This window comes from Chiloscyllium plagiosum, unplaced genomic scaffold (assembly GCF_037043375.1).
Source record: "Chiloscyllium plagiosum isolate Xiang-an unplaced genomic scaffold, Cpla_swu_hap1 HiC_scaffold_2, whole genome shotgun sequence".
NCBI lineage: Eukaryota > Metazoa > Chordata > Chondrichthyes > Orectolobiformes > Hemiscylliidae > Chiloscyllium > Chiloscyllium plagiosum.
In genome coordinates, this window is record NW_028270140.1 from 30,251,798 (window position 1) to 30,277,570 (window position 25,773).

A 25,773-nucleotide genomic window follows, 5' to 3' on the forward strand; every position below is an offset into this window, starting at 1 on the left:
TTTCTCTGTTCTTCAACTCTAAGTTTTAATTACATAAATACTTTAAAGACAAGTTAATAATTTTTTAAAAAAAAAAGCTTATTGGTTCCGAGGATTCATAAATGGGTGTGCAGAATGCAAAACAAAGATATATCAATCCTACAAATCAGTACTTAGGCTTGATTTCAAATATATAGAAACAATAAGTTACTGAGAATGTCAAGGCCATGAGGATAACAGAGTTCACAAAGACACCACCAGAAAATAGAGAAATCCAAGAGGAAATCCCAAACTGTTATTTGCAATTATGCATGTATTGAAGATTTACTACATTAAAGTCTATTAATACCAATTGGTGTTTTGGTAACTAGAGGGCATAAACTTATAAATAAAGGAATGAAGGCAGGGATTAGGAGAATTAAATAATGCAGGGATATCAGGATATGAAGAGTCTCTCAGTAACTGCAATGGATGTAAAATTCATCGTTAAAAATAAGGCAATGGACTAATATCTAAACACAACATAAATGGTATTAGGGATTAAAGGGTAATTCTTTCAGCTAGACTGCACAGATGAGATAACTAAATGGTCTCCTTATTTTTAAAATGAGCCACTAACAGTCATTATATATTTACTTTCCACACTTACCAAATTACGGAAGCCAGTATTATATTTCTGTTGTTTGTGAAAGGTTCAATGGGAGGTTCACCTAGAAGCACAGATGCCAGAATTGCTCCACCAAAGCAGCAAAGCATACCACTGAACCAACATGCAATTGGACTGCGATGTGCTACATCTACTGCTCCTGAAACATGGAATATTGAAACAATTCTTTTTAGGACAAGCTTAAATAATAAAGTACAAAATTAATTCAAAGAAGCCTGTTTCAATGATTGATCTATCAATTAATTTGCATAATTTTCTATGTCTATGGTGCTAAACATTTGCTGTCATTTTCTCAGCAAAGATCCAGCAACATTGGTAGACATTTTACTGTTTGCACAAAGAAATATATTGATGCGGAACTGCAGATTTTTGTAGTGGCAAAAATTGTTAGAATAACTCCAGGGATACAGGTGCCCTCAAGTTGCAGCTTCAATGGAATAGGAGATGTTAACATGAAATGATGTCCTGTCCATGCATGGAAAAAGTCCATTTTTGACACCTGGCTCAAAAAGGTAAAGTCAACCACAGAAAGTTGCAGAAGATATCATACTTTGCTCTGCCTCAGCAGCATTCTTGTAACCAACTTCACATTATAGTTTTAAAAAAACAGTAGTGTTTAAGTTTTATACTTCCTACAAACTACCTTTGAGGTCTGAGGCAGATTAGTCAAATATTCTGGACAATTATGCCCCAAGATACAATTCACCTAGGATCCTGACAACCAAAACGTAGGTAGTTTCTACACAACTATGAAAAAATAATCCAAATCAAATCTTAGATTAAAAAGTATATCAATTAAAAGATCGTAATAGCCCTTTTAATATTCTATTTTAATGAGATGAGTTTGCCTAATACTTCAGAAAACTAAATCAGTTATTCAAAATGTTAAAATTTGCTATTTTTATTATTTTCATTTAAAAGAAATTAAAAAAATATTAATAATCCATTCTATTCTATGTAATATGGTAAGAAAATCTTTAGTATGAGGATTCAATTATCTTTATCACTTTCTAATGTTCAATTGCCTTCTTCATTTACAGTGTCAGTTTCAGGAAGATACACACAGTCTCGATAAGTTCACAATTCACACTTTTACATATTATTACACAAATGTCCAGTGTTCTCTACCATATAGTGCTGCACCTCTTCAAATTTTCCTTTGAATGAAAGTTTCTATCAATGCCTATATTTTTATTCAACTGTGGGTGAAATCTTATACAAGTCTGAATACCATGGGCTACAAAGGGAAACGCGTCAGAATCGTGTGAGAAAGCCAACAAGGCCTATCTTGATTTCAGGAACAACTTGCTGTATATTTTAACTAAGTTCCGGAGGTTGTGGTGAGTGTTTTGCTCGGCAATTGAGAGTTGCCTATTAAAAAGGGGATTATTGCTCATTAACAACCTTATTAACAGCATATCTCACTTCATTAACGTGCAGCTTCCTATACTAACATCCGCGGCGAGTAAACTAGCTGAGAATTCTTGACATGGAAATCGAGCAGGTACGTAGTGCTGGCTATGAAGAGCTTTCAACCTGGTCATCACGCAACAGTATTACAGGGCACAATTCATGGGCACCAGCACATACACCTCTTGCCCAATGCAAATTTGAATCCAATATTTGAGAACCCTTCTGGACTTGCATGAGAACTTTCCAATTCACTTGCACAGGAAGCACAGCCCTGCAAGGTACACCAGTAACTAATATTGAACCACTTCTGCAAGGATACCTTGTGCACAAGAACATGCACCTGGTTCATAGATTGGACCAGGCCACAGCTCAAGGCTGCTTGCTTGCTTGCTCTTTTAGCAATCGTATCACTTAGTGCCTACCTGATTGCTAATAGGCATATCAGGACAAGGCACGAATGGAGAGAGCAAAGACACAAAACGAAGCAGCTGACTGCGGTGAGCAAGCCACAATCAAGGAGATGTATACCTTGCGGTATGACAGCACACTATGTCAATCCGACTCCTGCACCACATGCCAGCAGCTGACACAGCAAACACACTACATGTGCAGCAGGCAAGCAGACATGTTTCAAAGTCTTAGTGGAGTTGCCCTCACCAAAATCTACACAGGCACCAGTCAGAGTCCCAGATGAGCCACGTTCAACCCATTGGGTTCTTCCAGAGAATTTAGAGTTACAGAGTCTTGCAGCACAGAAACAGACCCTTTGATGCAACTCGTTCATGCTGACCAAATTTCCCAAACTAAACTAGCCCCATTTGCTGGTGTTTGACCCATATCCCGCTGAACCTTTCCTATCCATGTATTTGCCCAAATGAGTTTTAAAATGTTGTAATTGTACCTGCATCTACCACTTCCTCTGGCAGTTCATTCCACATACAAACTACCCTGTGTGAAAAAGGTGCCCCTTGGGTCCCTTTTAAATTTCTCTCTATACCTTAAAAATATACCCTCTAGTTTGGAACTCCCCTAACCTAGGAAAAAAAACTTTGCTATTCGCCTTATTTATGACTCTCGTGATTTTATAAACCTCTATAAAGGTCATCCTTTAGATTAGATTAGATTACTTTAGATTAGATTACTTAGTGTGGAAACAGGCCCTTCGGCCCAACAAGTCCACACCGACCCGCCGAAGCGCAACCCACCCATACCCCTACATTTACCCCTTTAACCTAACACTACGGGAAATTTAGCATGGCCAATTCACCTGACCCGCACATTTTTGGATTGTGGGAGGAAACTGGAGCACCCGGAGGAAACCCACGCAGACACGGGGAGAATGTGCAAACTCCACACAGTCAGTCGCCTGAGTCGGGAATTGAACCCGGGTCTCTGGCGCTGTGAGACAGCAGTGCTAACCACTGTGCCACCGTGCCGCCCAAATGTTGTAATTGTACCTGCATCTACCAACTCCTATGTTTAAACTCCTATGTTTCAGTGAACAAGTCCCAGAATGCATAGGAAAGACTTGGAGGGATATGGACCGGGTTCTGGCAGGTACGACTTGATTGGGGTGGGATCTGTGCTGTACATCTCTATGACGCTCTTATTACACAATGTCTATAGCTGCATGCAAGCAAAAAGAAATATTACAATCAAGAAGGAATTTACAGATCTCATGACTGAAATGATGGACCTATCCAGTGATCTGGTTGGAACTGGAGTTCCTTTTCTGGATTACAAGACCTATGCCGAGCGGATTTTTTTTTCCCAGGGCACAGGGAGTCACCTCTGCAATGGGATCTGGATGTCCCTGAATTTCGACACCAGACAGTGGAACAGAGCCTTGTGCAGCTTTCTAATTTATTGAACAGCAAGCTTTTCCTCACCAAGGTAGAGTAAAGGGTGTTGCTTCTATTGTGTGGGTTGCAATGGTATTCATGCAGTGACTCTATATTCTTATAGCAAGGAGGCAGCAACACACTGATCTCAATAGGCAAAACCAGTTAGAAATTATTTTGGCCTGACCTAAAGAGGCAGCAAGTGACATTTCTAACAAATTTTAATGTGTTCAACTCTTTGGCTTTCTGTGGCTCTTGTATACAGAGGAGGGGAAAAGGAGCTTTCAGTTCCTATTGCTGTCAGGGTTTGGTTTTGGCCAGTTTTCTAGAAAGGGTTTCAAAAGCTGACAAAACCTCCCACCGGCAAATTGGAAAGCTTTTACTGCTTTTTTATCGTCCTGTCTGTGAAGATTCAGAGATGTAATCGTGAGAGGTTTATTAAAATGGATTACTGTGCAGGTGTTCATGCTTTTAAAGAGAAAATATCAAAGGATTTCATCAGAAATGCTACAGGAACAGTTAGATACAGGCACCTTCTTAATTTGTGTAAAAACCTGAACAACTGGGATAGCACGGTGGCTCAGTGGTTAACACTGCTGCCTCACAGCACCAGGGACCTGGGTTCAATTCCAGCTTCAGGTGACTGCTTGTGTTGAGTTTGCATGTTCTCCCCATGTCTGTGTGGGTTTCCTCTGGGTGCTCTGGTTTCCTCCCAGATGTGCAGGTTAGGTGGATTGGCTATGCTAAATTGCTCATAGAATCCAGGGATGTGTAGGCTAGATGGATTAGTCATGGGAAATGCAGGGTCACAGGGATATCATAGGGGGTGGGTCTGGGTGGGATGCTCTTCAGAGGGTCGATGTGGATGTGACGGGCTGAATAGCCTGCTTTCACACTGTAGGAATTCTACGATATATGTTGGATTTCAACAATCAATAATTGCAGTTCTGCCAGTTCACCCGACTGTGCAATAATTATAATTTTGGAGGGGACAAAACACCAGTCCTCCTTGTTCCTGAAGTTTGGGCCATAGACTCCCATTGGATTGTTCCACACTAATAATGCCATTGCCCCCTGCAGTATTGGCTAATCAGGAGAATCTCCTGTTCTTACCACCTGCTATCAGGCATATTAGAAGGATTTACAGGCCAATCATGAACCTCCCTTACAAACACACCTTCTGTGGCCAACAAGTCCTAGTGTGGGGTGTGAACCCAGAGGCAGAGGTAGGGACACTACCAATGAGTCTCATGACCTCATTGAAAACCAACTCATTTCTTTGTTTTCTCATCAACCTGTTCAGAGATATTGCTGCCCATCTTTGGAGTAGATGGGACTTGAACCTGGGTCTCCTAATACAGAAGCAGGGACATGACTGTTGCATCACAAGAATCCTCTGAAACCAGCTCATTTGTTTTTTCCCCAGTCACCAAATCCACTATGGTTTGTTATCCATCCACTAACCACTGCCAGTAAATTAACTATGCTTCCAAACTGAAGTGCAAAACATGTTAAAGGCCATGCAAACCATTGAAGGTGAGGGAGAGAGGGAGGGGACCAAATCAAAATGGAGTTAGAAAGGGGGAAACCCCCAACATTTAGATGGTTTCCAATAGGAAGGTTTGGAGGGATATGGGCAGAGTGCTGGCAGATGGGACTAGATCGAGTTGAGATATTTGGTCAGCATGGACGAGTTGGACCGAAAGGTCTGTTTCCGTGCTATACATCTCCAAGACTCTATGAACTGAGAGAGATTTAAGAAAAAAAAGAGGGGAGCTGAATTCCATTCTTCATCTGGTCTTAAGTTCCAGAAAGTTGTGCATCTTAACACAAACTGGAGTCAAGGAATGGAGAATAAAAACACTGCCACAATTTTCTGAAGAGTGCTTGTTCAATTCAAATTATTTTGCAAAAATGTGAAAGTTTTTGTAGCATGTCATTGTTGTCATCTACCACAGGTCAAATACTGAAAGAATGAACTTGCATTTCTACAGATCCTTTTACAAATTCAGGGTATCCCAAACCACTTTACAATCAATACATTTGAAAATTATTTCATTGGTTAACATAATATTGGAACTAAAATATTTATTCTGTCCAAAGGAAATATTTCTAAACAAAAGTGATAAATGATCGGATCTTCTGTTTTAATAATGGTGGTTGAAGGAATTGTATCAGCCATGGCACTGGGCAAAACTATGACAGAATGCCTTCAGTAGGATGCATCCTTCACAAGACAACAAAATTAATGACAGCATAGCAGCCTTCACACAGCATGCTTTAAATTCCTCTAATATGGACCTTGCGTTTCCTGCAGATCCATCATAGAAAAGGGAAAGGTAAAAGAGGATGGAGAAGATTAGTTACCTCCCACTGCTTCAGTTTCCAGTTTCAACCACTTCTTCATTTTCCCTCTCCCACACATTCATCCAGAGATGCTCACCAGGGATCAAAATGGGGAAAGGTTACAAGTCACAGAATATAAGGGTACAGGATGAGAAAGAATTGTGCTCAAGAGGGGTGGAGATCTCAACGGGTGAACCTGCAGGCAAAGACTTAGGATTCCTATTTCAAATTTGCTCAGCAAAACTAGGAAGAAAAAACAGGAAGAAACAAGGAGGCACACTGCCAAAGGAAGGAGACTCAGGAGGTGCAAAGTCTATGTGGCTCAGATATGGAAGCAGCTTTCAGGAAGGGAATCTGGATGTTCTAGGCCTTACATTCACAGGGTCAGAGGCTAAACATCACTACCCAAAGAGCATTTGCTGTACCTTCCATCATGCTGGAAACTGAAACTATGAATGGGAAAGAAAATGGCTGCAACCACACCTGCAGTTGCAAGGGCAAGTGTCTCAACTTACGAGGGAAAAGAACTGCAGGACCCATTGATGTGCAGCCCTCAAGAGGACATGGAAATTACACACAGACAAATGCACAATACAGAAAACAGATCTGCTGGGGCCCTAATCCCTGGCAATAATAACGCATTGGCTTCATGCATGCTACACTGCCCTACACATCACTGGCCGTTTTCATTCACACCAATACCTTTGTACAAAAAGACCAGAGAAAGAATATGGTTATGAGGAGCAATGGTGAAAGGAGAACCTAGAGCTCTATACGAAAGAATCTCAATTATCCGAAGGACACCGGCAGGCAGTATTTCGGTCGGTTAATCAAACTCCACATAATGGAATGCTGGATAACATAATTTAGCCGAGCGTCGGGACCTTGCGATCTTACCAGATAATCCGATATTTGAATAATAGATTGCCAGATAACAGAGGTTTCTCTGTATACACTCGGTTCATCCCATTTCCACAGGTTGCTGCTGCCTTTCAAAATAGTCAGATTCAGGGTACAACCTAAACGGACAAGAATTTATGTATCATGTGGGCACATTTTCACTCAGGGCTACACAAAGACTCATTCAAACAGATGTACTGCAAAATTTTGAGACCTTGTGGGGGATGGCTCACCGAGAGAAGTTTTCTTTAGCATTTATTTAGCTTGAGTTGAATGTTAACTCATAGTATTAGGAGTCAGTAATTTTTTTTAAAAAAAAGTTTGTTTTTTTAAATCATTCATGCAATGTGGGTGTTACCAACTGGCCACTGTTTATTTCCTGTGCCTAGCTACCCTTCAAGGTGCTGCTGAGCTGCCTTCCTGAGTGACTACATAAAGCTTCTATGCTATCTTATTAAATAATGGAGCAGGCTTCAGGGGCTGAATAACCTACTCCTGTGTCTATTCCATATGGTCTGATGGACACACTGACATCTAAGAGGGAAGTGCAAGACCACCTGTCCTTGTGCACCAGTCTTTGAATGTATGCATGTAGGTGCAGTAGGCAGTGAAGAAGGGAAATGGTATGTTGGCTTTCATAGTGAGAGGATTGGGCTACAGGCTCGTGAATATTTTACTCCAAAAGTCAACTGTGTTGGAATATACATCACTTGACATCAGTGGTGGGCAAGTTGTTGGAGGGAATCTTGAGGGACAGGATGTAAATGTATTTGGAAAAGCATGGACTGATTAGGGATAGTCAACACTGCTTTATGCGTGGGAAATCATGTCTCACAAACTTGAGTTTTTTGAAGTATCAAAGAGGATTAATGAGGGCAGAGCAGTAGGTATGATCTAAATGGACTTCAGTAAGGCATTTGACAAAGCTCCCCATGGGAGACTAGTTAGCAAGGTTAGATCTCATGGCACACAGGGAGAACTAGCCATTTGGATACAGGACTGGCTAAAAGGTAGAAGACAGAGGGTGGTGGTGGAGGGTTGTTTTTCCGACTGGAAGCCTGTGACCAGTGGAGTTAAACAAGGATCGGTGCTGGGTCCATTACTTTTTGTCATTTATATAAATGATTTGGATGTGAGCATAAGAGGTATGATTAGTAAGTTTGCAGATGACACCCAAATTGAGGGGTAGTGGACAGGGAAGCTTACCTCAGATTACAACGGGATCTTGATCAGATGGACCAGCGGGCCGAGAAGTGGCAAATGAGAGGTCCTGCATTTTGCAAAAGCAAATCTGAGCAGGACCTATACACTTAAAGGTAAGGTCCTGAGGAGTGTTACTGAACAAAGAGATCTTGGAGTGCAGGTTCATAGTTCCATGAAAGCAGAATCGCAGGTAGATAGGATAGTGAAGACGACATTTGGTATGATTTCTTTTATTGGTCAGAGTACTGAGTACAGGAGTTGGGAGGTCATGTTGCGGCTGTACAGGACATTGGTTAGACCACTGTTGGAATACTGCATGCAACTCTGGTCTCCTTCCTATCAGAAGGATGTTGTGAAACTTGAAAGAGTTCAGAAAAGATTTACAAGGATGTTGCCAGGGTTGGAGAATTTGAACTGTAGGGAGACACTGAACAGGCTGGGGCTGTTTTCCTTGGAGTATCGGAAGCTGAGGGGTAACGTTATAGAAGTTTATGAAATCATTAGGGGCATGGATACGATAAATAGACAAAGTCTTTTCCCCGGGGTGGGGGAAGTCCAGAACCAGAGGGTATAGATTTAGGATTAGAGGCGCTGGAAGAGCACAGCAGTTCAGGCAGCATCCGAGGAGCAGTAAAATCGACGATTCGGGCAAAAGCCCTTCATCAGCCCTTCCTGAAGGGCTTTTGCCTGAAACATCAATTTTACTGCTCCTCGGATGTTGCCTGAACTGCTGTGCTCTTCCAACACCTCTAATCCAGAATCTGGTTTCTAGCATCTGCAGTCATTGTTTTTACCCAGTATAGATTTAGGGTGAGAGGGGAAAGATATAAAAGAGGGTGGTAAGTGTATGGAATGAGCTGCCAGAGGAAGTGGCGGAGGCAGGTAGAATTGCAACATTTAAAAGGCATCTGGAAGGGTAGATGAATAGAAGAGTTTGGAGGGATATGGGCCGGTGCTGGCAGGTGGAACTAGACTAGGTTAGGATATCTGATCAGCATAGACGAGTTGGATCAAAGGGTCAGTTTCCGTTCTGTATATGTCGATGACTCTATGAGTAAAATTCAGAAAAACATGATATTTTATACCAAAAGTACTGTCACCAGTGGCATGAAAGTACCCTCAAAAAGGATTTTTTCTTTTTCTCCTATATCTCAGTGTACTATCTGATGCCACTTGTAGAGTGAGTCTGTTGGCCTTAAAAGGGCAGTCCCAGGGCACGCATATGGTTGGCTCAGACATGGTGTAGGTCTTCTTCAGAGGACAGCTTGAACTGAGGACCATCGGCTGAGGCAATGGAGTGCTGGTAGGCGAGCGTCACCAGCACAGCCAGAGGCTGCTGAGCCTGGCTTCCCATGACAGAAGCCACCCTATCAATCAATGGAGGTAGCCAGTCAGTCAATACTTGAGGCAGCTGGATTCCTATAGTGTAGCTGTACTCCTGCAGCCTCTGCGGCCAAAATGGCTGTTGTCTCCCATACACTTGCATGCCATTCCTGCTCTTCCCCATGCATGTGGAAGGAGTTCCCGATTCCCAACATCACAGATTCTTTCCCAGCAGAAGCTGAGCAGGTGGTTGGTCTCCAGTCATCCTCCAATTGCCAGGTGCATGGGCTATTTGTTCCTCAACCAACTTCAGAGATGTAGCAGTGAGGTGCTCACCAGTTTGTGCTTCAAAACGATCAAAATATATTGTACCAATCAGGTTGTCAATATCTGGTGAGAAATGCAGGAGGCACTCTTCCTCTGAAGCCTTAGAACTCTCATCCTCAGAGATATCTTCTGGCAGTACAGCCATTTCTCCAGAGGTCATGCACATCCCTTGGTACCTGCAAGACACTAGAAAGTAGATGTAATGGTTAGAGTGATATGAAGTGAATGATACTTACAGCAGGTTTAATGCGTGAGTTGCAGTGAAATGAAGAATAGTACTTACTCAGTTGGTGAGATATAGATTTCTTAGCATTCTCACAGGAGCAATTCCAACTGTCTCCAGCAAGGGACAGGATTCCCTCTTCATATTGGATGAGAGGCATGATGTTGGGTGCCGTGGATCCTGGTCTTTCTGCAGCTATCTGGAAAGTGGTGACTTATTCAGGGAATGGAGATTTGTAAGACGGGGCATAAATCAGGCAAAAGCATGTTAGGGGTTAGGTAGATAGTTAATGAGGCGAGTCTGGTTAAGCTACAGACAGAAATCATACTAGGCCTTCCTGTGAGAAATCATACTAGGCCTTCCTGTGAGAAATCATCCAAAGAAACTCAGCAAAAGTAACACTTAGCCCAAAAAAAACTTTAGGTTCAGCCCTGAGAGACAGTTACATACATTTTACACTTTTCTGTAATATATTAACCAAATTATGCATTATCTCCAGAATTGTGTATTTTGTTGGAAATCTTTACCCTTTAGATTGACCAAGAGTAAATAGTGGCCAATCAGGGGCAGCAGCAATGCGGAAAAGTCTTTAAAGGCATTGTCAGCCCAGTATTCTGCCCTTTTCCCATGTTTCAGAAAGCATCTCCCTATCGCGTATATAGTATATTACAAAGAAAAACAAATTGAGGTTGTAATTGTATTAGACATTGCTCAAACCACTGCCAGAATATTCTGCACAGTTTTGAACATCTTAAATGAATTTCTGTAGTAGCCAAAAATACAAAGTCTGTTAAACTAATATGTATATCCTTTAGCTATTTGATCTTTCAAGTCACACCAATATCCAAGTTAGTCTTTTCTGGTTAAGCAATTAGAATCTCACCAGGTACCAGAAAAACCAAAACATACAGTAATCATAAATCAAAACAAAATAGGAAATACTCTCCATGCATAACCAGTACGAAGGAAGATGGTTGTAGTTGTTGGAGGTCATTCATTTCTATCCAGACATTACCCTGAGAAATTCCCGCAAAAACGTCCTAAGCCTAACTATAACCATAACATTTAAAGCTACTTCATAAGATCAGAAGTGAGGACATTCGCTGATGATTCTCAGCCAAAGAGTCAGTGTCCATTTGTACTACACCTGGACAAACTTCAGGTGTGACTTAAGTGGCAAGTGACACTTTCCTCCTCAACTGCCAGGCAATGATCATCTCGAAACACAATCTAACCATTTCCTCATGATGGTATTACCATTGCTGAAACCCTCAATATCAACAATTAAGAGCTAGCATTGACCAAAAACTGAATTGAACCAGCCATAATAGGCACTGTGACTATAAGACCAGGTCAGAGACTGTGAATTCTTGACTCGCCAAAGCCTACATGCCACATATAAGGTGCTAGTCAGGAATATGACAATGTGCTCTCTAATTGCCTAGATTAGTAGAGCTCCAATAACACAGAAGACTGTCAACACCATCCTGCTTGATGACACCCCACCTCATCCACTATCTTCAACATTCTTTCTTTCCACCATTGTCACACAGTAGCACCATCTACAAGACGCACTGTAACAACTGACCACATCTTCTTCGACAGCCCTTTCCAAATCCACGATCTCTATCACCTAAGACAGTTGGGGAAACAGATGCAAAGCAATAATACTGCTTGCAAGTATCCCTCCAAGCCATATACCAACCTGATTGGAACTGTTACTGTGTCAAAATTCTGGAACTCCATCCCTAACTGTGAGTGAACAGAAAGGTACTGAAAACAAATGCAGTAATTTGTGGAACGCCCTGCCTGCAACAGTGGTAGACTCGCCAAATTTAAGGACAGTCTAAATGGTCATTGGATAAATATATGAATGAAAATGGAATAGTGTATAGGCTTCAGATTGGTTCCACTGGTTGGCGCAACATCGAGGGTCGCAGGGCCTGTACTGCGCTGTAATGTTCTATTAAAAAATTTGCTCCTATATCAGAGGCACAGCAGTTGAAGAAGGCAACCTACCGTCATCTCACGAGGAAACCTGATGTTGGTCTAGACAGTGATTCCCGCATCCCATGACAGAATAAACAAAATAATGTATCGGTAACAAAGAATCAAGTGACAGCACCTTATTTGCATTCCCTCGCTAGAGAAGATGGTACATTTTAATAATTCATATTCATCCATAAAAGGTTGCTATTGTACAGGAAAGTTGTATTGAAATTCAAAGTTTCAAAGTGTTTTGTGCAAAAAAAACTCATGCTTATACTGGCAGGGTATACAAAGTCTTTCTGCAATTACAATGAAATTAATCTTAAACTTGTTACTACTTTAGTAGTGTTCATCAGCTACTGAAACTTGACTGCTATGCGATTTATGTAACTTGGTGAGAAGATTTTCATGGAGCTTAGACAGCTGTATTATCAGGCAATGGTGAGCATAATAATCATTTGTTAAGCAACACTGAGCGCCACCTATTGGCAGAGATATTTCCCATTACATTATACAGCTACCAAATAAAATGATATACAATTGAAAAATTATTTTAAAAAATTAAAACAATTTCAGTAATAAATAAGGAGCTAGAAAATAGTAAGTAAACCATTTCTTTGATCATTTTCAATTACTCCACTAATTTTAGTTTTTCAAAAACCCTTTAGCATAAAATGATTCAATACCAATTCTTTTGTCTCTCCTAATTCCATCTTTCATCTCACATTTCATTTTCAATACTTGATTTAACACAAAATAGTCTAACACTTCCTGATTCAAATTCGTTAGCTAATTAGCCATTCTATAATTGACTGGCTAAGATGATGCGGTGATTTGGCCTGTTCAGACATGTTGTAGATGCTCTCTTGATGGCATCATGCTATTTGGATGTTCCGTTAATAGCAACTTGCCACACAAAGCCCTATAGAAGTCTCTGGACAATTAGGAGCTAGCATTGACCAAAAACTGAATTGAACCAGCCATAATAGGCACTGTGACTATAAGACCAGGTCAGAGACTGTGAATTCTGCAGAGAATACCTAATCTCTTGACTCGCCAAAGCCTACTTGCCATACAAAGCCCTATAGAAGTCTCTGGACAATTTCAGGACTAGCAAATGGGACAGTTCACACTAAAAATCCAGTCCAAAGAATTAAAAAAAAACCCTACCCACCCATTTCATCCTCATTCCTAAGAAAAATTACAAGGACCTTGTAGGCATCTATATTTAAGATCACCATCCATTCAGCTGCCTCTACTGATTCTGTTTCCTATTAATCAAATCCAAACCATCCTTACCCTGAACTCTCATTTCTCTAATCTTGATCTTTCTTCATTACTTCGCCAAGTTCATTTTACTTGAAACGCTTGTTCATTAGTCTCATTCCCATTCAATCACTAAGCGCCCAACATTCCTTCACGATCCTCAGATTAGCATTGAAAATGTTTGCTTCTCTACAGGTACTGTTTCCCAAAACTGCCATTATCAACCCCTCTACATTTCGATACTACAGCCTATATTTTCTTGCCTCCAATTCCAATTTCTACCAGACACATGCTGGCTCAACTAAGTTGAGCCTAGATGTCTTTCCCCAAATTCTGCTCATCACATAATCCACTTGTTCACTCCTCTACACCACAGTCCCCTGAACATCTGCTACTGAAACTTTCATCCATTCCTTTGTGACCTCCAGAATCAGCTATTTCAATAATCTTCTGGCCAGATTCTCATTTTCCTCCCTTTGACTTCAGCTCATCTAAAACTTCTCATCTATCCTATACTAATGCCCACTCACCTTGATTCCCACTTCCTCATTCTACAGTTTAAATATCAGTCCTCTTAATCGAAAATCTTCTCTTGCCCTACAATAGTCACGCTGTCAAACACTTCATTCCTGTATTGTTGGCCAGTACAGCATCCCCTTCTCTTCACATCATTAGTGATGATCACATTTCAATGAATAGACCATATGGTGTGGGCCACCTTCCTTAAACCCCTGAGACCTTTCCTCACTTCATCATCTTTAAATGGATTCCTCAAAATTCAGCTACTTATCCAAGACTTCTAACAGTTTCGTTGGCAGTGTTCACTTTTTCATTATCCTCCTCTAAAACATCTTAGGGTTGTGCCCCTAAATTAAGAAAGGTGCTATTATCCTTGTTTTGGTCTAAGGCGCTTTCTTAAAATTACAGGAGGCAGACTGGATTGTTTGGCAGCTACAGCAAGGACACTCAGCATGGATCCTAGGGCAAGGTAGCTCTAAGCTTTTGGATAAGGGAGGATTTGGAAAGCTTAGAGAGGGGGATCTTCAGAGCAGGCAAGTGTAAAGGAAGGACTCGGACATCATGTGTGCACTTTGTATGTTCTTCAGATTTAAAAACATTAGATGTGATGATCAGTCTGCCAATATTGGCAACCTTCCCTCCATATTTTGTGGGTAAGCTGGGTGAATGGGAAGGTGGTGAGAGCTGGATACCTGGCCTATTTTACATGCCCACCGACCAAAAACACACCCTGTCAGGGCAGGTAGCATCCAGCCTAGGATCCTCATGCAGAACACAACCAAACCATAAATTTGAGAAGAAAGGTGGTGGTGGTTTAAGTGGAGTATCAAAATTGGTATTCAGATGAAACAGACATTTGTGTGACAAAAATGATCAGATGTGTCTTTAAAAATGTTGATATGCAGGAACAAGCTAAGATTATCATTGAAGATGAATAAAGATGAAGTAAATTAAGTTCAGCACTGTAAATCATGAATTTTAAAAGTCCACAGTTTGTATTTTAGAAACATTTAGGTTGGATCATAAAGGAAAGGGTGAGGAAGATAATGTTGTCCATAATTCTGAAAGGCACAAGTCAGAGCAATTGCAAAATCGTTTCATTATTTCAACACAAAGGTGGGGAGGTACAAAAGTAAACATTCAAATAATTCTAATAAAATATAAACAGAATAAAATATACAAAGAGAGAATATGAAAATTTTTCACTGAAGTATAGAAACAACAAAAATAAAAACAGCTGAACTACTGTGCCGAGTGAGATGAAGATTGTATGAATGAGGTCCCCAACCCAAGCAGCATAACGATTATACAATGGAATCATGAGATAGTAGACATGGTTGAATGAATAAAGGCACCCAACTGATGTGGAGAATCAGAGTAAAAGGAAAAAGAGTTCCAGAAAATCTTAAAAACGATGGACATATTGAGTCAGAGACTGAGCAATTAGCTGCAGCACAGAAGAAATAATTTCAGACAGTAACTAGCATTGTATTGTTGCAACAGTGTTCTTGCTCAAAATCAAATTAAACAGACTAAACAATCTTTGCTGCAACTACCTCTCTCGTTGCAATCCACAAAACTAACTATTTATTACATGATCGCTGAACACCAAAGTCATAGCTTAGTTAAATCTGGATACAAAGTGGTTGGCATGATTATTTATATAAGCTGCAAGTTAGAGTTTTGGTGGGGGAGGGAGGGAAAGAAGACAGCGTATGCTGCGTTTTGATATAATAGAACATTTCAGTTGGGAAGTATCAGTGACAAACCACACCAGTTTAAAAACAGACTTCAAGTGTTACAAACAGAACTATGTCAGTACCAGTAGTAAGACTTGATAAATATTTCAACATGTAGGCCTGACCACAATCCTTCCGTTCTGCTCTGCTTGTCTCACAACGAACTTTCATATCATACTTCTCATCAGTATACATCCTGCACAAACTCTAGACATAATCACAAAAAGCTCCCAACCACCCAAAACATATGGGCAGTCAATAATGACATTTCATCCTGAAGAAGGTGCACAGTTATTAGTAAACATTTGTTATGTAGTGGAGCTTTTCATAAGGGCTAGTGTCCAGATCATAGAACACAAATTTCCTCCTTTGTCCTCGAGTAGGCCCACCCTTTCCCTAGCTATCCTCGCCTTCTTTACATAAGCATAAAATGCCTTTGGATTATCTTGTAAGAAGTATATATCTCGACACTGGGAAGGACTGCCTGGGTTACCAGCCTCAACCCAAACACTCCCTTTTTTAAAAGGAATCCAGACCACCAACGTCAAATGTAATTATATCACTTCAGTATGAAAAATGCAGAGAGACAATAATATCAAATGATATAATTCTAAAAGTGGTGCAGGAGCAGAAGGACCAGAGTGTATATGTGCACCAATTATTGAAGGTGACAGGACAGGTTGAGAGAAGAGCTGAAAGTGCACATAGGATTATAGGCTTTAAAAATAGCCCATTAAAGCAACAAAGTAGCACTGTTAAATTTGAAGAGAACATATTTTTAGCCTTAACTGTGTGTGCCACTCTTCATAAAATATGGAAAAGTGTTAGAGAAAACTTTTTTTTTAAATCACAAGAATGGTGATTAAGAAAGTTCAGGTACATAATTATATTTGACAATTTGGAACAGTTTTCCTTGGGAGGAGAGAAGTTGAGAGAAAGTCCAGTAGAGATGCCCATAAACATGAAGGATCAAAGCATAATAATGGTGAAGAACTGCATCCATTGTTGGAACTCTAGAGAACAAGGTAACTGGTAAAGCAACTAGCAACATAAAGAAAAACTTTTCATTCAACTAGTGTTTAAGATCTGGTTTGTCTTACAATGTCTTAGCAGAGACAGGCTCAGTCAAGGTTTTCAAGAGGGAACTGGATTGTTATCTGTGGGAAAAAAAACATTTTAGGGCTACAGGGAAAAGTTAGGGGAGTGGCACTAGTTAAACTGTACCTACAGAGAACTGACAAAGGCAGAACTTTTGTCACTATCTTGAATGCACTCTTGAGGTTGTTTGAAGCCACAGCACGATCATAAAGTTTAGCCCCGTATAAAACAGAAAAAGGCTCAAAAATGTAAACTTCATCGTGAAGGCGTTGGATTGGTGGAGATAGTAGTGCTAAAGGTAACAACTTTTAAAGGGAGAGAAAAATATTGAAAATGCTGCAGTATGGATTCGTGCATTATTAAGGCAGAAACATAAATAGTACCCAAGATGTAAATAATATCAATTGAATCATCAATTTTTAATAAAATGGGCACTGCCCTGGAAAAGGCTATTATTTTCATCTCGTATATACTCGAGTAAATGTCAATCTCATGGAAAAGTCCACCTCCTATTTTTGGCCAAAGGTTCTCGAACTTCTCCTATATCTTGTGTAAAAGTTGACCCTACTTCTTCACAGATAACAGATCAACATTTCTGGGTCAAGGTATTATCCTGTCCATAAATGTTACAATGAGGAAATGAATTGTTTTTGTGCTTTTATCTGATTTGATGTACAATTCACACCAATTTGGTGTGAAAGGTCAGAATCAGGTGACAACCAACCTCATGGAACACAGTCATATATCTAGTTGAGATTTTCAAATTTCTTCATTTTGTGTAAAAATGTCTTCCAGAAAAAAACAAAAAAAAAGTAGTATTTAAATTAAAGTTGTTGAAGGTGCAGAGAAGACAAATAACCATGTAGCAGCAAGAGAATCTTGTGATTCAGAGAAATTTGAAAGAGACTATAGAGAAAGATATTAGTTCTAACTTCAGAAAATGCTTAAACAAATGTTTGCCAACAGAAGTAAACCTAGCAAGTGGCCACAATCGGGGGAAAAAAAGTTGCTGAGTGGGCATTTGAAAATCGACAAAATGGAAAATGTGTTCATTGTGAAGCCACCCAAATCCATGCACAAAACGAATCAAAGGATGGAATTTTTGATTGTAAGGCAAGTACCAGATGGTGCACAAGATTCACGAGAAGGGATGACTTAATTCTCCGCTGAAGTACTAAGATTGCACAAAAGCTGCCTGCTGAACTAGAAGATAAGATATTAATTTCACCAGTTTGTAATCAGAAATAGGCAGAAGTAAGTCTTCAAATTATCATTCATTGGAAACACAGATGAAATGCCTATTACTCTCAACATACCGGAGAATCAAACTGGAAGCCAAAACCGAGAAGAAAAAAAAACAGTATTGGTGAAAACCACTGGTCATGAGAAATGTAGACTTACTTTAGTTCTTTCTCATAATGCCGTCAGCCATAAGTTATAACCAATGGCTGTTTATAAGAGGCAAACTTTGCCAAAGGAGAAACTTCCAAAAGGAACTGTCATCCATATACATCCACAAGGCTGGATGAAGGAAGGTGGATGTAGAAAATGGATAAAGAAAGTTTGGAATTTACAACCTGGTGGACTCTGCAAGGAAAAGAGTTTGTTCATCTGGGACCAGGTAAGATCACATCTTGCAAAGAATATTGTTGATAACATCCGATCCCATAACACTGATGCAGTTGTAATTCCAGGCAGACATACAAGTATTTTGCAACTATAGATGCTGGTATCAATAAGGTACCAGCATCTATTCCTGAATGATTCCTGAAGAAGGGCTTATGCCCGAAACGTCAATTCTCCTGTTCCCTGGATGCTGCCTGACCTGCTGCGCTTTTCCAGCAACACATTTTCAGCACTGATATCAATAAGCCATTTAAGGACATGATGAAAATGAAGTGGAACAACTGGATGTATGGTGGAGAAAAAACATATACGAAAAAAGGCAGTATACGGGCTCCATCACTGACACTGATCTGTGAATGGTTCATTGATTCATTGAAAGAAATAAAAACTGACACTATGTTCAAATCATTCAAGAAGCGCAGAATTTCGTATGCATTGAACAGTACAGAGGACGATTGTCTACGAGATGATATAGATGAAGAAGCAGAAGCAGATGATGTACTCTCTCTAACCACAGACGGTGAAGAAGAGCATCCATATGGTGATATCATTCATCCTGATGACTATGAAGCTTTATCTGGTGCTGAAGATGTTGAACAGTATGATTATGTAGGATTTTAATGAACTTTTGTATTTGACATGCTTAATTTAAGATATACTATGTAATTGTGATTTAAAACCATATTATGTTTCTACTTCACTTTTTGAATATATAAATAAAACCTTACTAATTGTCTTTACCCAATAATTACCATTATTCAGTGATTTCTTTCCTTTATGAATTTAGAGATTAATTGGTGTTCTGCTAAAGATATGATATTTTGGACCATAGCATGAATTACAGCCCCTCAAAAGTAGTATCCATGTAATAGTCGAACCTATAAATTTAACTTTAAAAAATAGTCTAAAAAATTTGACTTTTACACAAGTATATGCAGTAGTTTGGTCACAGCATATTGCATCAATATCAATGTGTATAACCTAATTTGTAAAAAAGTGTACAATTTAGTTTTTAATAAGTGATTAAAAAGGAAACCGCAATGTATTTATAAAGCATCTTTCACTTCAGCAGATTTCACACCACTATGCAACAAGTGAATAACTTGAGTACAGTCACTATTGGAATACAAGAACTACAGTACAAATGACAATGTCAAATGTGGTACTATATAAGTTTAATATGAAGAATGCAGAGAGACAATAATATCAAAAGGGTATAATTCTAAAAGCAGGGCATAAATCTGAGACAACAGTGCCATACATACTTATTGTGGCACTGGATTTATCAAAATATACCGGAGGACAACGACATGACATAACTAACTTTCTTAGCCTAAAATATGCAACTTGATATTTCACAACAGATTTAATGAAAACAGGACTCCATCATACAAACCATACTGGTATGGTCAATAGTTGAAAATTAAATGTGTACTTATTAATATAGTTACTGGATCATGTGCAACAGTAATTAATTGCAATCCAATATTGAAATCAAATCATGAAAACATAGCTCCAATGGATTAATAAAGTTAATGAGAATGCAATTACTGTCTTAAATCCTCCCTAAAATTTCATAGAACTTGACAGGTAGCTCAATTGCAAGTAAAGTTCAGTATATTAAGTTATGTAAAAGCATAATGTGACAGCAAACATGACAGTGTTTGGATCTAAAACTATGTGATGCACTGTGATTTGTCTTCCATGCTGTTATTTTTCAGTGTACGTGATCAATGTTAATAAGACAAGCACATGTACATGCTTCCTCTAACTCTCAGTCTGCAGAAAAAAATCCACCTTTCAGGAACTAAAAGAAATTACAATGAACTAACATAGAAAAATGCACTTATCTCAAAATGACTAAGTAATTCATTAACCGGCCATCACATGCAGATCTGCTCTACACATAGTTGGTCTTGGCACAAAATTCATCAAGTACAATTCTCGAGGAGAAAGTGAGGTCTGCAGATGCTGGAGATCAGAGCTGAAAATGTGTTGCTGGAACAGCGCAGCAGGTCAGGCAGCATCCAGGGAGGAGAATCGACATTTCGGGCATAAGCCCTTCTTCAGGAATGAGGAAAGTGTGTCCAGAAGGCTAAGATGAAAGGTAGGGAGGAGGGACTTGGGGGAGGGGCGTTGGAAATGCGATAGGTGGAAAAAGATCAAGGTGAGGGTGATAGGTCAGACTGGGGTGGGGGCGGAGAGGTCAGGAAGAAGATTGCAGGTTAGGATGGCGGTGCCGAGTTCGATGGATTTGACTGAGACAAGGTGGGGGGAGGGGAAATGAGGAAACTGGTGAAATCCGAATTCATCCCCTGTGGTTGGAGGGTTCCTAGGCGGAAGATGAGGTGCTCCGCCTCCAACCGTCGTGTTGTTGTGGTCTGGCAATGGAGGAGTCCAAAGACCTGCATGTCCTTGGTGGAGTGGGAGGAGGAGTTGAAGTGTTGAGTCACAGGGTGGTTGGGTTGGTTAGCCCGGGTGGCCCAGAGGTGTTGCCTGAAACGTCTGCAAGTAGGCGGCCTATCTCCCCAATATAGGAGGAGGCCACATCGGGTGCAGCGGACGCAATAGATGATGTGTGTGGAGGTGCAGGTGAATTTGTGGCGGATATGGAAGTTTCCTTTGGGGCCTTGGAGGGAGGTGAAGGGGGAGGTGTGGGCGCAAGTCTTGCACCTCCTGCGGTTGCAGGGGAAAGTGCCGGGAGTGGAGGTTGGGTTGGTGGGGGGTGTGGATCTGACGAGGGAGTCACGGAGGGTGTGGTCTTTACGGAACGCTGATAGGGGAGGGGAGGGAAATATATCCTTGGTGGTGGGGAGGATATGTGGAACAGTCACCCGCATGGGCCCCAGCTATGCCTGCCTCTTCGTAGGATATGTGGAACAGTCACCCGCATGGGCCCCAGTTATGCCTGCCTCTTCGTAGGATATGTGGAACAGTCCATCTTCTGCAACTACACTGGCCCCACCCCCCACCGTTTCCTCCGCTACATCGATGACTGTATCGGCGCCGCCTCGTGCTCCCATGAGGAGGTTGAACAGTTCATCCACTTCACCAACACCTTCCACCCCGACCTCAAATTCACCTGGACAGTCTCAGATTCCTCCCTCCCCTTCCTCGACCTTTCTATTTCTATCTCAGGCGACCGAATCAACACGGACATCTACTACAAACCGACCGACTCCCACGGCTACCTGACTACACCTCCTCCCACCCTGCCCCCTATAAAAATGCCATCCCATTCTCCCAATTCCTTCGTCTCCGCCGCATCTGCTCCTAGGAGGACCAGTTCCAAAAACATACAACCCAGATGGCCTCCTTCTTCAAGGACCGCAATTTCCCCCCCGACGTGGTCGACGATGCCCTCCACCGCATCTCTTCCACTTCCCGCTCCTCCACCCTTGAGCCCCGCCCCTCCAACCGCCACCAGGACAGAACCCCACTGGTCCTCACCTACCACCCCACCAATCTCCATGTACAGCGTAACATCCACTGTCATTTCCGCCACCTCCAAACGGACCCCATCACCAAGGATATATTTCCCTCCCCTCCCCTATCAGCGTTCCGTAAAGACCACCCCCTCCGTGACTCCCTCGTCAGATCCACACACCCCACCAACCCAACCTCCACTCCCGGCACCTTCCCCTGCAACCGCAGGAGGTGCAAGACTTGCGCCCACACCTCCCCCCAAGACCCCAAAGGAAACGTCCATATCCGCCACAAATTCACCTGCATCTCCACACACTTCATCTATTGCATCCTCTGCACCCGATGTGGCCTCCTCTATATTGGGGAGACAGGCCGCCTACTTGCGCAGCGTTTCAGGGAACACCTCTGGGACACCCGGACCAACCAACCCAACCACCCAGTGGCTCAACACTTCAACTCCTCCTCCCACTCCACCAAGGATATGCAGGTCGTTGGACTCCTCCATCGCCAGACCATAACAACACGACGGTTGGAAGAGCGCCTCATCTTCCGCCTAGGAACCCTCCAACCACAGGGGATGAACTCGGATTTCACCAGTTTCCTCATTTCCCCTCCCCCCACCTAGTCTCAGTCAAATCCATCAAACTCAGCATCGCCTTCCTAACCTGCAATCTTCTTCCTGACCTCTCCGCCCCCACCCCAGTCTGACCTATCACCCTCACCTTGACCTCTTTCCACCTATCGCATTTCCAACACCCCTCCCCCAAGTCCCTCCTCCCTACCTTTTATCTTAGCCTGCTAGACACACTTTCCTCATTCCTGAAAAACGTCGATTCTCCTGTTCCCTGGATGCTGCCTGACCTGCTGCGCTGTTCCAGCAACACATTTTCAGCCAAGTACAATTCTCGTAAACTGAAATAATTGTGTATTAAGCATCAGTCACTTTTTCCTTCATGGTAATTGCTCATTTCTCCCTTGTTTCCTTGTTCCATTTGCTGGCAAGGGAGAAATGGGAGATTAAAGTGCTAAGTGCTACAGGTGGGACCAAACTGAACACCTGAGGTTTTATTTGGATGTACTGCACCTAATTTTCTTCAGGCTGCTATCAATTATGTGCTTTTGCGGAAAGCACATATTGAGGATACTGAAAGATTGAAATAAAAACAAAATTCTTTCAGTACTTAGAAGCTCAGATAGCATTTGTGGAAACAGAAACGATGCTAAATTTTCAAGATGATGACCCGTCAGCAGAACAGTTAATGTTAAAAGGTTCTCCTATCATCCAACCTATTACAGACTTGCTTTTAGCGCCTGCCCCATCCACCCCTTGCTCAAAACCATTGCTCACTTTTCCCCACCACTTATTAATGGTTATTGGCCTTGAAACATCAACTCTTTCTTTTTCCATAGATGCTGCCTGACCTCCTGAGCAATTGCAACATTTTCTGAATTTTATTTCCCGGAAGCTGAACACATTCTTTTTAACATACAAAAGTATAAAACCACTCTTATTCTGACAGATTTTGGAAGTAGGGGAGAAATGGGGATGTGTGCTGTTAATTGTTTCAGGTGGGACCCATCTAAACACCCGAGTTATTGCTTGGATGAACCAGTTGTTCCTGGACTTGAAGGATAACACCTTATCGTCTGCCTCGGCATCTTACAACCTTCAGGAGCAAACACAGTTTACCAATTCAGAACACGACGATTATCGATGTTTTTGTGATCCTCCCCCAATTCCAAGGGTCCTGTTTTGTATGGATTGCTTCCAGCACAGTCATCCCACTTTCAACCATTACTACTTCTTGTTAGCACCCTGCCCAGCAGTTCTCTCTCTTGGTTTATCCTCTGCAATCTTTTTGTTTACACATCCTTTTTTCTTTCTCTCTCTGGGCACCATCTTTATGTAGAGATGGAAATGTGTTGCTGGAGAAGCGCAGCAGGTCAGGCAGCATCTAGGGAACAGGAGAATCGACGTTTCGGGCATTAGCCCTTCTTCAGGAATCAAATGAAGACCTCATTTTCTCTTCAAAGATTTCAACCTACTGCGAATCCTCTTACAAGGATGCCTTCCTTGAAGAAGCTCTCTTTCTCCCTCTACAAAGGTTTCAGTGAGTCCCTTTCTCACTGCACCCCCCAGGTCATCTCCTCTGCTCAGAAGCTCTTCAGCCACATTCTCAAACAGACTCGCTACCACAGCCACATCTCCTTCCTCAGCACCTGCCTACGGAACCGACTTATCCCGCACGGACTCCGGACTACGTTCCGACCAACAAAACTTGGACCCAACCTACAACAAATCCGAAGCCTCCAGCAACAGACCTCCCTCCGGATCCTCCGCTCCACACTTGCAGCCATGCGCCGCTACCTACATTCATTCCTGAAGAAGGGCTAATGCCCGAAACGTCGATTCTCCTGTTCCCTAGATGCTGCCTGACCTGCTGCGCTTCTCCAGCAACACATTTCCATCTCTGATCTCCAGCATCTGCAGACCTCATTTTCTCACCATCTTTATGTACTCTATTCACTTCATCTCCACTCCCCTCTCCACCCTCTCATCAGCATAAATATCACCCTTTCCTAACTATTTTCAGTTCTGACTATGGGTCACGCAGGATCTCCAACCAACATTGTACACCAGGTACATTGATGACATTTTCTTCCTCTGGACCCATGGCGAGGAGTCACTGATAAAATACACAGTGATATCAACAAGTTTCATCCCACCATCAAACTCACCATGGACTACTCTCGACTATCTGTCTCATTCTTGGACACATGCGTCTCCATCAAGGATGGACACCTCAGCACCACACTCTACCTCAAACCCACAGACAACCTCACAATGCTACACTTCTCCAGCTTCCACCCAAAACATATGAAAACAGCCATTCCCTATGGACAAGCCCCACACATACACCGGATCTGCTCAGATGAGGAGGAATGTGACGGACACCTGGAAGTACTCAAGGATGCCCTCACAAGAACGGGGTACGATGCTCAACTCATCGACCACCAGTTCCGACGTGCCACAGCAAGGAACCGTAATGACCTCCTCAGGAGACAGACACATGCTGCAACCGACAGGGTACCCTTCATTGTTCAGTACTTCCCAGGAGCTGAAAAATTACACCATGTTCTTCGTGACCTGCAATACATTATCAATGAGGATGAGCACCTCACCAAGACCTTCCCCACACCTCCACTACTTGCCTTTAAACAACCGCCAAACCTCAAACAGATCATTGTTCGTAGCAAACTGCCCGGCTCTCAGGACAACTCCATACAACCCTGTCACGGTGGACGCTGCAAGACGTGTCAGATTGTAGACACAGATACCACTATTACGCGTGGGAACACCTACCACCTTGTACATGGCAGGTACTCATGTGAGCTGAAAATGTGTTGCTGGAAAAGCACAGCAGGTCAGGCAGCATCCAAGGAACAGGAGAATTGACGTTTCGGGCATAAGCCCTTCTTCAGGAATCCTGAAGAAGGGCTTATGCCCGAAACTTCGATTCTCCTGTTCCTTGGATGCTGCCTGACCTGCTGCGCTTTTCCGCAACACATTTTCAGCTCTGATCTCCAGCATCTGCAGTCCTCACTTTCTCCTCGAAGGTACTCATGTGACTCAGCCAATGTTGTCTATCTCATACATTGCAGGCAAGGATGCCCGGAGGCATGGTACATTGGGGAAACCGAGCAAAGGCTACGACAATGGATGAATGGGCACCGCACAACAATCAACAGACAGGAGGGTTCCCTCCCAGTTGGGGAACACATCGGTGATCCAGGACATTCGGCCTCAGACCTTCGGGTGAACATCCTCCAAGGTAGACTATGGAACAGGCAGCAGAGAAAAGTGGCCGAGCAGAGGCTGATAGCTAA

General features: G+C 42.0%; 1 protein-coding gene across 1 annotated transcript in view; it reads right to left on the reverse strand.

The window, feature by feature from the left end:
* Positions 1-25,773, reverse strand: part of LOC122563416 (trimeric intracellular cation channel type B-A-like) — a 44,471-nt gene that overhangs the window by 17,167 nt on the left and 1,531 nt on the right. The window contains exon 2 of the mRNA XM_043717160.2: positions 629-785. Within this exon, the coding sequence (XP_043573095.1) occupies positions 629-785 (157 nt within the window). The remainder of the gene's footprint in view (positions 1-628; positions 786-25,773) is intronic.